The sequence below is a fragment of the Phasianus colchicus genome, chromosome 2, assembly GCF_987193195.1.
Source record: "Phasianus colchicus chromosome 2, bPhaCol1.hap1.1, whole genome shotgun sequence".
NCBI lineage: Eukaryota > Metazoa > Chordata > Aves > Galliformes > Phasianidae > Phasianus > Phasianus colchicus.
In genome coordinates, this window is record NC_143437.1 from 82,273,128 (window position 1) to 82,288,529 (window position 15,402).

General features: G+C 38.9%; 1 protein-coding gene across 6 annotated transcripts in view; it reads right to left on the minus strand.

Annotated features, from left to right (window-relative positions):
- Nucleotides 1–22: 22 nt before the first annotated feature.
- The window catches only part of SMAP1 (small ArfGAP 1), a 93,508-nt gene continuing 78,128 nt past the window's right edge, over nt 23–15,402 (minus strand). For 4 of the 6 annotated variants that reach the window (XM_090136189.1, XM_090136188.1, XM_090136191.1 and 1 more), the window contains 4 exons: nt 13,804–13,934; nt 4,216–4,411; nt 3,310–3,638; nt 23–996 (listed from right to left, as the gene is read on the minus strand). In XM_090136189.1, coding sequence (XP_089992315.1) covers nt 862–996; nt 3,310–3,638; nt 4,216–4,411; nt 13,804–13,934 — 791 coding nt within the window. In that variant the 3' untranslated portion in view covers nt 23–861. The remainder of the gene's footprint in view (nt 997–3,309; nt 3,639–4,215; nt 4,412–13,803; nt 13,935–15,402) is intronic. The other 2 variants (XM_031611143.2, XM_090136192.1) reach the window with 1 other exon arrangement.

Sequence of the window (15,402 nt, forward strand, 5' to 3'; positions counted from 1 at the left end):
ATGAAATAAAAACCCACAATCATTTACGGATTCATCTTTTTAATATAGGGAAATAACATTTTATCATTATGAGGCACCATAAAATGTAAACACAATCACTGTCATAAACCTGGATATTTCTGCAAGGAAGATAGATCTGTTCACACCAAGTTATCTTGTATGCATACCAGTTCTCAGCATTAATACTGCGTACATGCCTCGTGAGCCCGCTTGGGTGCTTTAGCACAGGAAACTCAAATGGATCAAATGCTCATTTTTAAAAGAATAGACTATTAATTTGTAGGACTAGAGTAACATCCAGGTTTATCTTCCTTTCAATGATCATATTCCCTGTTATGCACACCATAATAACATCACAGTGAAATGCATGATGAAACAAAATCTGTTTGGTACACTAGAAAACATTGCTGTGATACATTTACATTCTATTTATATATGATTAAATATTTGTTCATACAGTACCTTCTACAGGATTACTGGGTAATTTTGGGGGGGATCGGGGTTTATATTTTTGGATATTACTAACATGATAGCTACGTCCCTTAAATGCAAACCATTTGATCTAGAATTTTGAGGGGAAAAAAACAATACGTGGTTAAGCAGCTTCTTAAATACATGGTCTATGAAATCATATGCATTGTATGAAAACGTTGCCAGTGATATATAAATGTGTTCTTGATCTGCTTTTCACTACATCAAATTTAAATCAATACAGACCACAACACGGTCAGTCAGTTATATTCTTAATCTGAACAGCCTGGGAAAAAGAAAAAGTATGTACATGGAGAGAACAGCGGAAGTAAATGCATTTGGACAAGGAATGTTAGGTGGCTCTTCTGGGTTAAACTTCTATTGCAACGTTCATTTCCACAGTTGTGTGCTGAGAGTCTGACCCGAGGAGCTTCCAGTCCATCCCGCCACTGTGCTGGGGGGCTGCCCAAAGCCCATCACGTTGCTGGAGCTGCTGAGGTTCATTCCAGCCATCTGCTGATTCATCTGTGAAGCATACAAGAGTCTAGTGAGCACCGGAGCTGAGAGGCAACACTGTTAGCCAAAAAGCAGTACTACCTCCTAAACCAGCAACTCAGTTAAAAGATACTGTCCTAAAATTAGTATTTCTTATTAAATAAAAATATTGACTCTAGGAAGACATCTAAATATCTTTCAGGGTACCAGCTCTTCTAGATCCAGTTTCTGTTCAGGTGATCGCTGTGATACAGCAGCTGACTGGCAGTCTATGAGAAGGCTGTATCAGCATTCAACTAGTGAATTCTACTAGTGAATACAGAGCTTGTGACAAGGGAGCCTGATGTACTTCTGCTGATAGGAGCTCTCTTTCAACTTTCAAAGGTAACCAACAGAATTTTGGCAATTATACTGAAGAAACATCCAAGCAAGTAGCAAAGCCTTGTCTACATTTGCAACTCCAGATGATAGTTTTTGTTTCAGCAGTATTTCTTTGGAGACCTCAATATCTTGACTGCACCACTATTTTGTGTTGTTTTGTTTTATATTAATTGTCCATTTAGTCAGTAACCAGTGACACAGACTTATAAACTTGACTACTATCTATAAATAGAGGCATATTTTGCTAAAGAAGCTGCTCAAGATACTGTAACTTTTTAAAATGAGTCAAACAGTTCACATGAAATTAAGAAAGATAACTAATTAAAGTTTGGAAACAGTTCAGAATTCACGTTCATTTTAAGGAGGATGCTAAAATACTTTTGCTCTCAGAAAACATTATGAATTTGCTGTAAATTTCAGTGCTCAGCATAAAAATCTTAAAATAACTGCCTGTTATCTTCTAAAACACAAATGCAGATAAGCCAAAAACCAATCTGCATAGACAGAATAAAGATGTCCAAATTCTTAAGGAATCTGAGAGTGAAATCAGTTGGCAAACACAGATGTTCCAGTTGTATAGGCAATATTAGATTGAAGATTGCATTAGCTAAAAACGAGAATTCATCTAAACAGGATTGCACGATACCAGGGTACAAAAGGAAACTGTGAAACAACTAGTGAAAAAGTTGTTAAATGACCTGCAAAGTAATATTTCAGAATCAACACTGTGCTTTCATACATGTGAAAAGGCTGCACTAATGACAGCCACAGCCTGGACATGGAGATTAAAAATGCTTCACCTAGTTGTTTATCTCTTCTGGAGCAAAATTCTGAAGGAGCAGAGTACATAAAGCAAGCTGTTCTGGGAAGTAAATACACTCTCCCACCTAAGAATTGAAGCATGCTTCCCCTAGCAACTGTGGGATAGCAGCATAATTATAATGTTATCTGATATGCAAGTAGTACAGAAATGTTTAAGAGTTTGTCTTATGAGCCAGCTTTTAATATACACATAACAAGCAAGATTTTTATTTATGGGACCTTTTTAAAGTTAGACACCTTTAAAAAGATCTGTGGACTACTGTCCACAGATATTTTTCATGTGACGTTTTGAAATTCTCACCTTTAAGAAACTACTTTCCAAAGTGGATGACAGTCTGTGTTTTGAAAGAGAGGGTAATTTATCTATGTAAGAACCCACACAACTGCTCACACCACAAGTCTTAATTAGTATAGTTAAATCTAAGTAAGTCATTAAGGTACATTTCATGAATCACTAGAGTAAGCAGCATGCAATTATTGTGTGGTTCTTCTAATGAAAAAATATGAAGAAAATCATTGCTCAAGTTAACTTTTTAAAAAATAAGCTCCCAACTACATGATTTTAGGATCTTTCCTTGGATAATGTATCAATATAGTACTAAGCATACACTAACGCTTCTAGAGAACCTTTTAAACATGTTTAAGAAATAAAAGCGTGGAAATGCTACAGATAAATAATAGATGACTCCAAGCAGATTATCTACAGTAGCACATCACAGTGCAGAAAACTGCACATTCCACTGAAATTTATCTTGAAGCTTGGAAATGAAAGTATTAATTGTTAATAGCTATCCTCGAGCCATTCAATTCTGCTCTTAGTTACACTGCTGTGTTTACACTTTGGTGTGGCATAACTAAAGCATAGCTGTTTCTTTACCTAATTCAGATGCCAGGATAAGACTGGCTACAGCAGCAGAAAACTGAGTTTGGTCTCTCTCAGCAGAGTTTATTCTGTGCTTATATGTTGGTTATCTTTAATTTATTTCTTCATTGATTTTCTTCCTTGCGTGTCTGAGCAATTCATAGTCCAGCAGTCTGTAACTTGGCTCCACTGCAGCTTTCCTCCTACAGCTAAGCAGTTTGTATCTGAAAAGGAGATGTTTTTTCAAACACCCTGATCTGAGAATAACGAGCATTTACCTGGGTGAGGCTCCACTGAGCTTGCTGATTTTGTTGCAATCCATACTTATTTTGTGGAGTAACCATTTGTCCCACCATTCCACCTTGAGGTCCAACGACATTCTGAGGAAGTCCCATCACACCAGTTTGTGTCGTACCAGTAAATCCATTGGGCATTCCCATTCCTACCATCACCCCTGTGCTCTGCCCCATGACTGGCACCGATTGTCCCATCATGCTTCCCATCATCCCGGTGGCTGCAGGCACAGGAACTCCCATGGCTGGGAAACCTTGAAAATGAGTCGATGGCTGTGTGGTAAATGGCATAGAGGAGGAGCCCATGAACATACCTGGATCAGAAAAAGGAAGACTTCAGAGAAAGTGCTTTGTGATCTTCTCCCTCCGCCCCAAAAGCATTAGGTGTATCAAAACAACTGTAAAGGATAACTTTGTCCAGCTGTATGTCAGTGCTGTTAGTTTAGTTCCTGTATAATCTCTCACAGGAAAAGGACTCACCACCATAGAGAGAGTTTGGCAAATCCCTGAGATGAGTGGGTCTTTAATCACTGTACTAGAAGTCTGTTTTCCTACAAACACCACAGAAATCAAACCTGACAGCTCTGCACTCACCCCAGCAGCCTGCTGCAGAAGCTCAGACCCTAAGCAATGAGTCAGACAGCAGGAGCTGAATTCACAGATCTGTCAGTCAAATGCACACTTGATTAAATAATCACACACCGTTTTGTTCTATAGCTTTGGTATTAACGTTTCAGTAACCTTCCCATGTTTGTAACGGTAAAAATACAGTTCCTCATTTGAATACAGTGGCAGGGTGCCCCACCTTTGTCTTACACTTGTAGGAGATGATGGTATGCTGGGTGAAGCTCAAAATAGAATTGCATCATAAACATGTGCCAAATGATTTACCTGGTGCACTCTGCTGTTGCATGGTTCCTGTGCCATACAGTGACAAGATGGAGTCCTTAGAGAGCTGTTTCTTTGCCGACTCTTCTGATTTTGTTGTTTGCTCAGTGAACAGATCGAGATCTCCTGCTGCTGCAGACAAGGTGGCAGCTGCTGGTTTGGCAGAAGTGCTCTGGGAATTAAAGGTCAGGACAGAAAGCTGAGGGAAACCAGCAACATTGTTACGTTAAGTATTTACTGTACACCTCATTCCAGAACCACACAAAAACCCATTCATTTACTGAAAATAAATTTAAGTGGATGAGGATCTACCAAGATGCAGTATCACCTAAGACAGCAGCACATACAATAGGGAAAGAACAGAACACTGGGCTGAGGTTACAGAACCAAATTAAAGCCCTGACCAACTCCAGGGACTACATACAGGTTGTTCCTTCCTGCTGCTCCTACATCTTTTATCAGTGAGCAGCAAAAATCCTGAGCTGTAGCCAGATTATGGAAAATAATTAGGAAATCAACAAGGAGATTACAATTCACATCTCATTAATCCTCTCATAAGCAGAATAAATGAGAGAGGAGCTAACACAAAAGATGCAGTGTTTTAGACACTTCAGCTAAGTGGATAATATTTTTGGAGAAAAGGCAGAAGTAAAATTTCAGCTGATAAAGTAAACAACTTCTAAAATACAATGTAATTGGCTTAGAGGTCTGTAAGCACACTTGTTTTATTAGGAAAACGTGATGATCTCCAGCTTACTGCTGCTGCCAGGACTGAGCAACTACAATACACTCAGGCTGTCAGGATCTCTATTGCTCTTTCAGCACTTGTTTTATAACCAAACTGCATCCAACATTTGTCTGCTGCTGATACACATACACTTTCATAGTGCTTAGATAAAGAAGCAGTACACTGTATTCCTGTGATATTCCTTGAAACAAATGAGTCTTGTTACCCGTGGGAACTTCCAATACAAACCAACCTGAGGTGCAGGGAGAGTTATGGCCTACCTAAACAGTGCCACCTGGCTGGGGACATGGTTAGTGGGCATGGTGGTGTTTAGGTTAACAACAGAGGAGAAAACTCTGCATGAAACCACAATGAGGAGTCTGGCTCTACAGCCAGATCCACCTCTTTGCTGCCATCCTACAGCAATGCCATCAGACCAAAAGCCACCCCGAAACACACAGCTCTCTAGCACACCTCTGCTCCTGCTTACAGCAACAGCCTCGCTGCTCTGTTTGGTTCACATGCTCAGAAAGCTACTGCCTCTTGCTTAGTACTGACAAAAATTCTGATTGCAAATGGAAAAGAATTGGTTTTAGCGGGTAGTAGGAAGCCCACTCAAACTGAGAGAACTCTCATTCTGGCAGAATCTTTTTGAAAATAGCAGAGATGGATTTCAATTCATATTCAGGTAAAAGCCCACCCTTGGTGCTTAGATTTGTTTTTTCCATAGCTACACCCAGAAGTCCCAGTACTGAACTGTTATACATTCTCCTAGTAATGCATCAGCCACTGTACAACAGATGTGTTCAGAGAAAGACACTGAAACAGCAGAAGTGAGCTAAGACAGGCAGCTCCTCTCTGCTGCTCATATTGCAGTAAGGAGGAGGTTTGATTTTTCTAGAAGGGATAACAGTAGATGTGTCTGTGGGTTTTTTTTTTCCTGTTTTTGTTCTTTTTTTTTTTTTTTTTCCCTTGTTCTGTTTTCATGTATGGTTGGTTTGTTTTCTAAATTAACAGCATCAGACTGCTCTTCTCTGGATACATGAAATGCTGTTACCTTTAGGTGCATTAGTGAAATAAAGCACATCATACTTGCACGTACTTCACAAAGAAGAAGGGGCAGCTGAAGGCCCAGGGGACAGATGATAAACAGTTACCATGTTTACGTCATGACATTAAACGTCCATTTAATATCTGTTAATTCAGTTTATTTTAGGAATATTCTAAGAAGATTCAAAGGCACCGAAGAAAGCACTCCCTCAAGTGTTCAACAGCTAAATAAATGGCAGATAATGCAAACTGCATGGCAAGAAAACAGAGGGTGGCATTCAAGTTAAAGACGGACATGATTTTCACATGCCTCCAATTCTCATGCTATCCAAGACGCTGTGAAAGTATGTCTTGAATACAAACAACATTATGCCCTTAAGAAAAAGCTGTGTGCAATGCCCTCCATCACTGCACCAAAGCTCAACACTCATCGGGTAGTTAGGAAATATGAAACAGTTCAGCAGCGTATAATGGAACTTATCAGAACTACTAGCAGTTATCTCAAATATGTTTCATGTTTGAACATACATTGGTTTCATCACTGACAGCTTATTTATTGCCTGTAAAGCATAATACCTAAGAAAAAGAAATTTTTACCATAAATTATCAGCCATATGTGCCAGGGCCATAAATATGGTGGTTGAATCCATCACATTTAACCATCTGGCCATAACAACTGCACATGGCTGACAGCAGAAGTTTAGGTTAACACAGGAGACTAAAAATTACTATTTTGATTTTGGCTTTAAATTCCCTAAATATTACAAAATAGTAAATAAAGTTCATGGCATCCTGAATATTTTAAGTTAGTCTTAAAACACTGCTGTAGCAGTCCAGATGGCCTTTGGAAATCTTTGAGGAGGTGATTCCACAATGTCTCTGGGCAGTGTATGCCAGTGCTCCGTCACCCACACAGTACAGAAGTGCTCTTGGTGATCAGAGCATTCCAGTTTGTGCCCACTGCCTCCTGTCCTGGCACTGTCCTTTTGTACCCTTCCTTCAGGTATTCACGGGCACAGATGAGATCTCTCTGAGCCTCCTCTTTTCCAGGCTCTCAGCCTCTCCTACTAGCAGAGATGCTACAGTCTGTTAAATCAACATACTGGCCCCATTGCTGGACTCTCTCTAGTCTGTCTGTCCGTGTCTCTTTTGTACTGGGGAGCCCTGAACTGGACACAGTATTCACAGTGCGGCCTTACCAATGCTGAGCAGAGGTGAAGGATCACCTCCCTAGACCTGGCAATGTTCTACCTAATGAATTCCAGAATCCATTCGTTTTCTTGGTAGCATGGGCCCACTGCTGGCTCAAGTTCACCTTGGTGCCCACCAGGACACCCAGGACCTTTTCTGCCAGACCGCTTTCTAGTGGCACCAACCACGTCCTGGTGCCTGGGATTGCTGCTCCCCAGGTGCAGGACTCTGAAATTCCCCTTGTTGAACCTCATAAAGATTCCGCCAGCCCAGCTCTCCAGCCTGTCCAGGTTCTTCTGAATGGCAGCACAGCCTTCTGATGTGCCAGCCACTCCTCCCAGCTTTATGTTATTTCCAAACTTGCTGAGGGTGCACTCTGCCCCATCATCCAGATCGTATGAAGATGTTCAAGAGGACTGAATTTTCTCTCTGCTTTGGTTTCCAAGGTTTTGAACAAATCAAATACTTCTGAAGTCTAGCAAGTACACAGCTGTTTTTGTCTCAGTTCTTTGGCTAACTCTCAGCTGAATCCTTCCACCAGCTTTAACATCCACCTTAAATTCTTTCAAATACTACTCCTTTTGATCATCCTGAAACTTTCCTTTCATCCTTGTTAACTTTGCTCTCCAGGAAGACTGTTCGTATGAAGCAGTTGGACAAATAAGCTCCATCTGTCCCCAGCTTTTCAGGCAGAGGACAGAATTTTCTCCTTACCTTAATAAATTCACATTTTTCAGTAATGGGTTAGGAGAAACAAAACAACTAAGAGCAGAGCACACAACTGACCTGTATGGAGACCAAAACAAATTATGTGCTATTTTGTCACATCTACATAATTCATCCATCAGACCGTAAGCCTCTTAGCACTGTCACCTCCACTCCAAACTCTGTGAGCATTCATACTATTAGAACAGCTTTTTAAGAGCTGTTTTAGATTCTTTCTCTTCCACCAGTCTCAGAGTGATGCAGATCCCAGTACTGCAACATCAACCATATTTACATTTCAGCTCTTTTCAGCATTAGCCTGTTCTGGCTTCTGCAATACACAATGTCTTTACTCACTATGGTCCAGTTATGGCAGTCTGGAGAAACTTCCTAATGCTTACAAATTTTTAGCATGCAGAAATAGTTCCTATAGAACACCTTCTACTTTTCACTCCCTCTGTCAAGCCTCTTTATCTGGACCACATCTTTAGGAAACATAGATGAACGTGGATGAAGATTCTAGTTTGTATATTACAGCCAAGGAAGACAGTGCAATGCATCTTAAAATGCACAGATTGCAGTATTACAGAAACCATCATTCTGGAAGCTCCCCAGGAAGAAGAGACATCACACTACTGCAGACTGTCTTCTCTGAAGCACTACGTTCTTTAGAAGTAATACCACAGAAGCACAGGGAGTACTTACAACTGAATGTCTCCATATAGCTTGAAGCAATCTTTTTCATCAAGAATCTAACATATAATAAGAGAAAGCACACTCTTGCCACTCAGTGTGAGAAAAATCGAGACTCATATCAGAAGTTACAAGAATTTAAAACTGAAAGAGGCCCCAGAACTGAAAAAAGGCCTACACCAAAGAGGAGAAATTCAACACTTGGGAGATGTCAAAACAATTAAAATCTTGTGCATCAGTGATTCCAGCAATATTTGAATTACCACAACTTGCACACATATGAAAAAAAGGAACATAGGACCAGAATTAACCAATGTTAAAACACACTGAACTTATTCTAAACTATGCAGAAGTCCTCTTCAGCTTCTTCAAGAGGTAAGGAAGCAGCCACTGATCAAAAACAAATAGTTTAATAATTTACCAATCACTGAACCCCTTCTAAGTTCCACAGTCTCAACACTGACACCAAATTCTGAACAATGTGGTGAAGCAGGTCCAGGAGCAGTGCAGCACTGGGGAATTCCAATGACCGACTCCCAAACCTGAGCAGCTTCCATTTGTGCATACAGTTGGAAATACAGAGGATGGCTGCTCTGGATACTGAGTGGAAGTGTACAGTGACTACCTGAATAAGAAGTTTCAATGTGACCCCTATGCCCAGCCTGCCACCAAATCCTGGCATTTGTCCACAGACTTCCCAGGCTCTCAGACTGTCTCAATGATGATAAACTGAGCAAATCCAAGCAGACAAGTCATTAGGAAACGAGAACACTTCCTACGATTAGGAGATAGATTTGATAAGCTTGGCAGTAACCAATTACAGTTACCATGAACAGAGTCAATCCACGTCCTCTACATTCAGATGAAGGAATAAACTTATCTTTCACATGCCTCAAAATCTAAAAAGGGATAAAATAAACACAAGAAGAAGCTATAAACAACTCAATGGATCACATAAAAATAGGACTCAATAGCTCCCCAGCAAGACCCCACATAGATAACACTCACAGCACAGCAAGCTTTTGAACAAATCATTTTTTTGCACAAAAACTAAGGACCTGGAAACATTCTCATCACCACAGCTTGTTGAAAAGCTGAAGTTCATCTGCTGATCTACAGCAGTCACATAGGTACATACACCTCTGGGAAAAATGAGTATCTGAGAACATGGAGTTATCTAAAACATATTACTGCTTTAAATGAAAGTTTGTCTTGAAACAGATGTGATAATATAAAGCATCTGTACCAAAGTGTATTTTTGTAGCCCCCAAACCAACTCTCAGTTCCCAATACAATGCAAAACACGCATACAAAAAAAAAAAAAAAAACAAAAACATTGAAGTGTAATCTCAGTGGATTTTAACATCCTGCCTTTGGAAAGCATCAGTGCTTCAGTGAATAAGTACTTTCAAATTTCATACCTCACTGTTCCCCCCTTCTCTCCTTCCCTGCAAGTTTCAGCAGAGAATGAAGATCACTTTTTTTGCTGGAAGATACACCCATACAAAATCTGAAACTAATATCTGTCCAAAATAATTTAGGAAATTGGTTAATTACAGCTAAGAATTACACACCTTTGTTTGGTTCCTATACAATGTTTGGTAACAAAAAACATAGTACTAATACTTACAGTTTAGCTATGCTCACTTCAATTTTAAAAGTGTACACTCACTAAATACAGAAATGCATCATTTTTTCCTTCTTCTTGTCCATGAACACTGCATAACTGGTCATTTTCTAGCATATGCCCTTTCTCTAGCTTTACAGTAAGAGCTGGTTAAGGTACTTTTAAACCCCTGGAACTTGCTAATAGGCAAAATTCTAGAAAAAGCATGCAATTCCATTGTTTTTTAGCAGTCCTTTACAAACGCAACATTTTTGTTAGTATCCTGCAATAGAGAATAATAAGAAGAAATATTTGAAGTATTTTTGAAAACCGTAATGAAGACATCTGAAAGGAGAGCTAAAAAATCAACAGAATGCTGAATGCTCAAGTCACCTTTGAGAATGAAAAATAAATACTTCTCTTTTCATTTAAAATCATGTATTGGCTACATCAGCTGTCATGATTCCTAAGGTTTTTGGATATCACTGCCCTTCATCCTCATAACAAAACATTCAAATAGTACACCTCTGTGCTCCACAGAATACGAATCCTAACCTAATATTAAATCCTATTCTGAAGGCTTAAACTGAAAAAGAAAAACAATCCTGTGAGCAATGAACAATTTAGGGTTGTTTCTGCCAATCTATTTGAGGAACAGCATCAAATTCCCTTCTCTTTTGATGTTCACAAATCTACTGTGTTTATCCCCACTTTCCCATTTGCTTTCTCATAGAAAATAATGAAAGAACATGATCATATAACTTCTTTACTTCAGTAAGTTAAACAGAGTGAATCCTTAAAATCTCTCATTACCAAGAATGGTTTCCAGTCTCCAGTATCTTCCTGACTCTTTTCTGAATCCCATCCAACTTGTATCTGGATTATAAGTGAAAGATAATGCAAACTACTCATGTCACTGACAAATGAGAGGCACCATCAACTACCTTCCTGAAGTGGAGCCCAGACCAGGTACCACCATCCAGATCTACAAGGCTGCTTTGGATGTAGAAGAAAAAGGAATATTAACTCTGTCCCAGTTTGCAAAGCAACCTATTTAATCATCACTCCCTGCTACCTCCATTTCCCTGTGTCTAAACTGGGAAAATTATCTATTTACATTACATATTCTTTGAAATTACTGATTAAAAAAGGAACATAGCCAAGAATTCTATCTTGCATGATGCTGTATCTTTGATAAAAATTCTATTCACCACTCCTGATTATGGCACTGAGAAAAAAGCAAATTATCAACACAAATCTTGACTGGTTTGTTAACTGCAAGTAAAGTTCAGGCTTTAGAGAACACAATCAAGGTGATACCAAATATTGAGATTAATATTTTCCATTTTTTTAATGGTTCCTTTTGTATTTACTTAGTGCTACACCTGTTCTAGAAACTTGTACAATAAACGATAAACTACACATTTCAGAACATTTCACCCACACACAGAAGTCCCAGGGCCAATCTTTATCACAGAAATGTATTTTAGACAATTTGTTTTGTTCAACTACTAATACGTACCATTCAGTTCACTGTAGCCATCCCACTATTTAATCCATGAGCAATCATCACCACCCAGACAATTATGTCAACAAGTGATTGGCTGGGTGGTGCTGAGCTGCTGGCCAGGTTAAACCACAACACCTTTTCGATTCCCTGTACTCTCCAGCTAAATCACTTGTTTAGCCAGCAGGTCACATCACTTGCTCACAGAATCGAATCAAGAGAAAGCTGACATTCTGAAAGCTCTCTGAAAAGATTGATTGGGCAACATGGACTGTACCCCCAGAGCCTTTTGTCCTGAACCAACAGTAACCACATTCAGAGAGAACCACTTTCAGTATCAGAAAGGGAGGAAAAAGTGAAAACCAGAAGTCAATCTTTTCCACTACATGTGTTACTATCACCGGTCCATTTATTATAGGGTTGAGTGGAAACCTCATGATTCTAGATTTCAATTTACCCAATCTACAATAAAATTGGATACATTAAACAGTTCAGTGAAGCTGGAAATGGCTTACTGCTTTTCACATCTAGCTCTATAGGTGGATTTATCTAGATCAATTTTGACATAAAGCAGTAGAATAGTAGGACAACATGCACTTAGTGTTCTTTCTGGTACTTTGAACACAGACATCCACAAGAGCCAAGAAAATCCATACCAACAATTTCCTTTGCAATCTTAGCTAACACACTCGAACCACTCATTTCCCTCATCATTTACAAGTGGCTGAAGGCATGCAGGGAAGCTTGCCTTATGTGTAGCTTTTATGTTTAAAAAGAGGTGTGATTTCAGTCCCTACCTAGCATTTTTCACAAAGTTGGTCCTCAGAAGCCAGTAGGTAAGAGGAGAGTAAAAGATAAAGAATAAAAACTGCAGTCAAATCTTGCAACAATGGCAATATGCCTTGAGTTGACCGCAGTGATAAATTGAACACTTGAAACAAAATTACGATACGCCAGTTGAATTAGAATTACTTTCTATCATCATCCCTTCCGTTTTTTACATCAGAACTGCTGGATAAGGAAAAATCAGTACAGATCATAGGTCCCAAGCCATAAATTCAAGAATGCATAAGGTCCTTCCTACTTCAACTGGGCGAGACAGAAAGCCTTCTGCAAGTGTAAGCCTCAAAACTACCTTAAAAGGGCTCCACAGGTGGGACAAAGCCTCCCTCTCAGAAGCTGCTCTGAGGATGAAAGTCAGTGCAAGTGCGTTCTCATCTGTATCAGCCAAGTTCAGCACCAATACATTATTCTCTCAGGCTGAAAGTTGCCCTTCTTAGCTACAGCAGACCGGGCAATGGGGCCTCTTTCAAACTGTCATCACTCTATGAAAGAGAGTGGGCCACGTGCAGGGTTATGCTACCTCTTCTTCGAGGAAGGTATGACATACAAGTTTCCAAGATGAAACAAAAGCCAGATCAGCCCCAGAAAAAATATTAGATTTTCTAGATACTCATTCCTGATTTTGAATAAGGTTTTCTTTGAATAAGGAATCTGCTTGAGATTCCAAATCTCCAGGAGGTCTAAGAAAGAAGCATCTGCTGTATTATGTCCTAACTATTAGTATTACAATGCAATAATAATCATAGAAACATAGAATGGTTTGGGTTGGAAGGGATGTTTAATATCATCTAGTTCCAATCCCCCTGCTATTAGCAAGGGCAAGAAGTCCAGAAATAGTATTACTTAAAGCTCAATGATCTGAGGACAAGTAGTAAAAAATACATTGAGAATACTTAAAAAAAAAAAAAAAAACAGAGAGAGAGAGAGAAGAAAAAGAAGACAACATAAACTAGAAGAAACTACGACTACCATCAAACAAGGAAAAGACAGAAAATAATTCAGCTGAGTAATCAGGAGGAATCAGAAAAGAAGACCAGAGTACATCCAAGTATCAGAGATACTACATCCAAGTATCAGAGTCCTACATCCAAGTATCAGAGAAGCCCAATGAGATGAGAAAAATATAGGCATTACAGCTGGAGTCTCTAGACGCAAGCATTTAGAAGCATGGTTTTTTTCTCTCTAAATCCCCACATGAACAGTTTCTTGAAGGGAAATATGTGCATGCACATGCATATTTACACAAAGATATAACTAAATAACATTTACCTGAGCGGGAGGTACAGCAGCTGCTGGTAAAGGATTAGAGATCATTGGGCCAAAGATATCCAAGTCATCATTCAATGCTGTGGCGGCAGCAGCAGTGCCTCCATTTGCAACTGATGTTTCAGCTGGACCATCTTGAAAAGACAACAGAATTGTATTTAAAAATGAAAACTGGAAGGTGTTTTATGAGTAATAAATAATTAAAAAATAATTTATGCTGCCTACCACACCACCACCACCTTCATATTCCATTTCTAATAAATGATTGTTCTCATTATTCAAAGTTTCTGTAAAGTAAATTTTAACTTACCTAGGATTCTAATTAAAAAAACAAATGATAATCAAATCGTTTAAATCACCCATACACGTGCAGCTAATTTCAAATATATCTGTAAGAATTAAGAATCTGTAAGAAGCTTCCAAAATACATTTACAGACTAACATACTAGTATATTCCAAATCTAAAACAAAGAATACAGATCATCATTTCTCAACTTCAAAAAGCATCAAGGATCTTCAAAAACAGCTGATTAATATTAAAGAAAAAACAATCACTTCTTTCTTGTATTAAGCTATAAGAACTTATTTTCCAGTGTTTGATGAACACTTAATGAAAGGATCTATTTCCAGAGCAGAGGTTGATCATTAACAGCCATGCATGAACATTCTAGTAATAACACACTAAACATTCATTACTACCACTGAGGAAAGTGTGAGGCATAGACAGATGTGAGGTTTTAGTAACTAAAACATTCTGGAACTCTAACTGGAACAGAGAAGTGGTCTGATTAGTAAAGATCATGGCTGAGATGCAAAGTTTAATTAAATGCAAATCATAAGAATCTTCCAACATTTATAATACAATAATACAATACAATTCTATCTCTGAAACAACTGCAGCATTCTATACTGTCTGGCAAAGAACAAACACAGAAGAACTTCTATTTATATTTTATTTAAGGAAAAAACACAGAAGAGTAAATGTATTACTTAGAAGTAAGATCTTCCTTTTGCTTCTCTACTTTTCTATTTAAGAACGCAACTAACTGGCAGACTATAGCAAGATCTGTCAGCTTGCATGTAGAATATTATCATTTTTCATTACTTTGTTCAGTCACATGTAAACTCACTGCAGTTCCAGCAGCTGGAGACTGCCCTTCCCGGTAGCCCAGGATACTGACAGGTTGGAACAAAAGAGCCTCACAGCACCACCAGACACTTCATCAGCTTGGAAATCACTTGACTGAGGAAACCATCACAGAAGATCTGCCAGGACTTTCAGCTGTTGGCTCATACCAGAAGGCACTGCACTCTGAAACAATCAGTCCAAAACATCCCCACCCAAAAATGCCTTCTTATTTTATCCTTCCACCACACTGTGATGGAAATTGAACCCCTCCACTTTGGCTGCCTTGAATGTATTTATTCTAAAGACACAGGCTGCTACTACTATAAACTTGAAAAGTTAACACCGACGTCATGAAAGTCAAAATCTGATAATGTGGTACATATCAGAAGTAATGATACTTGTATTGTCTTACTGTATAGATACTAACCCATGTGCCTTAGGAGGCACAACTATAGTTCCTATAGAAACTGCAA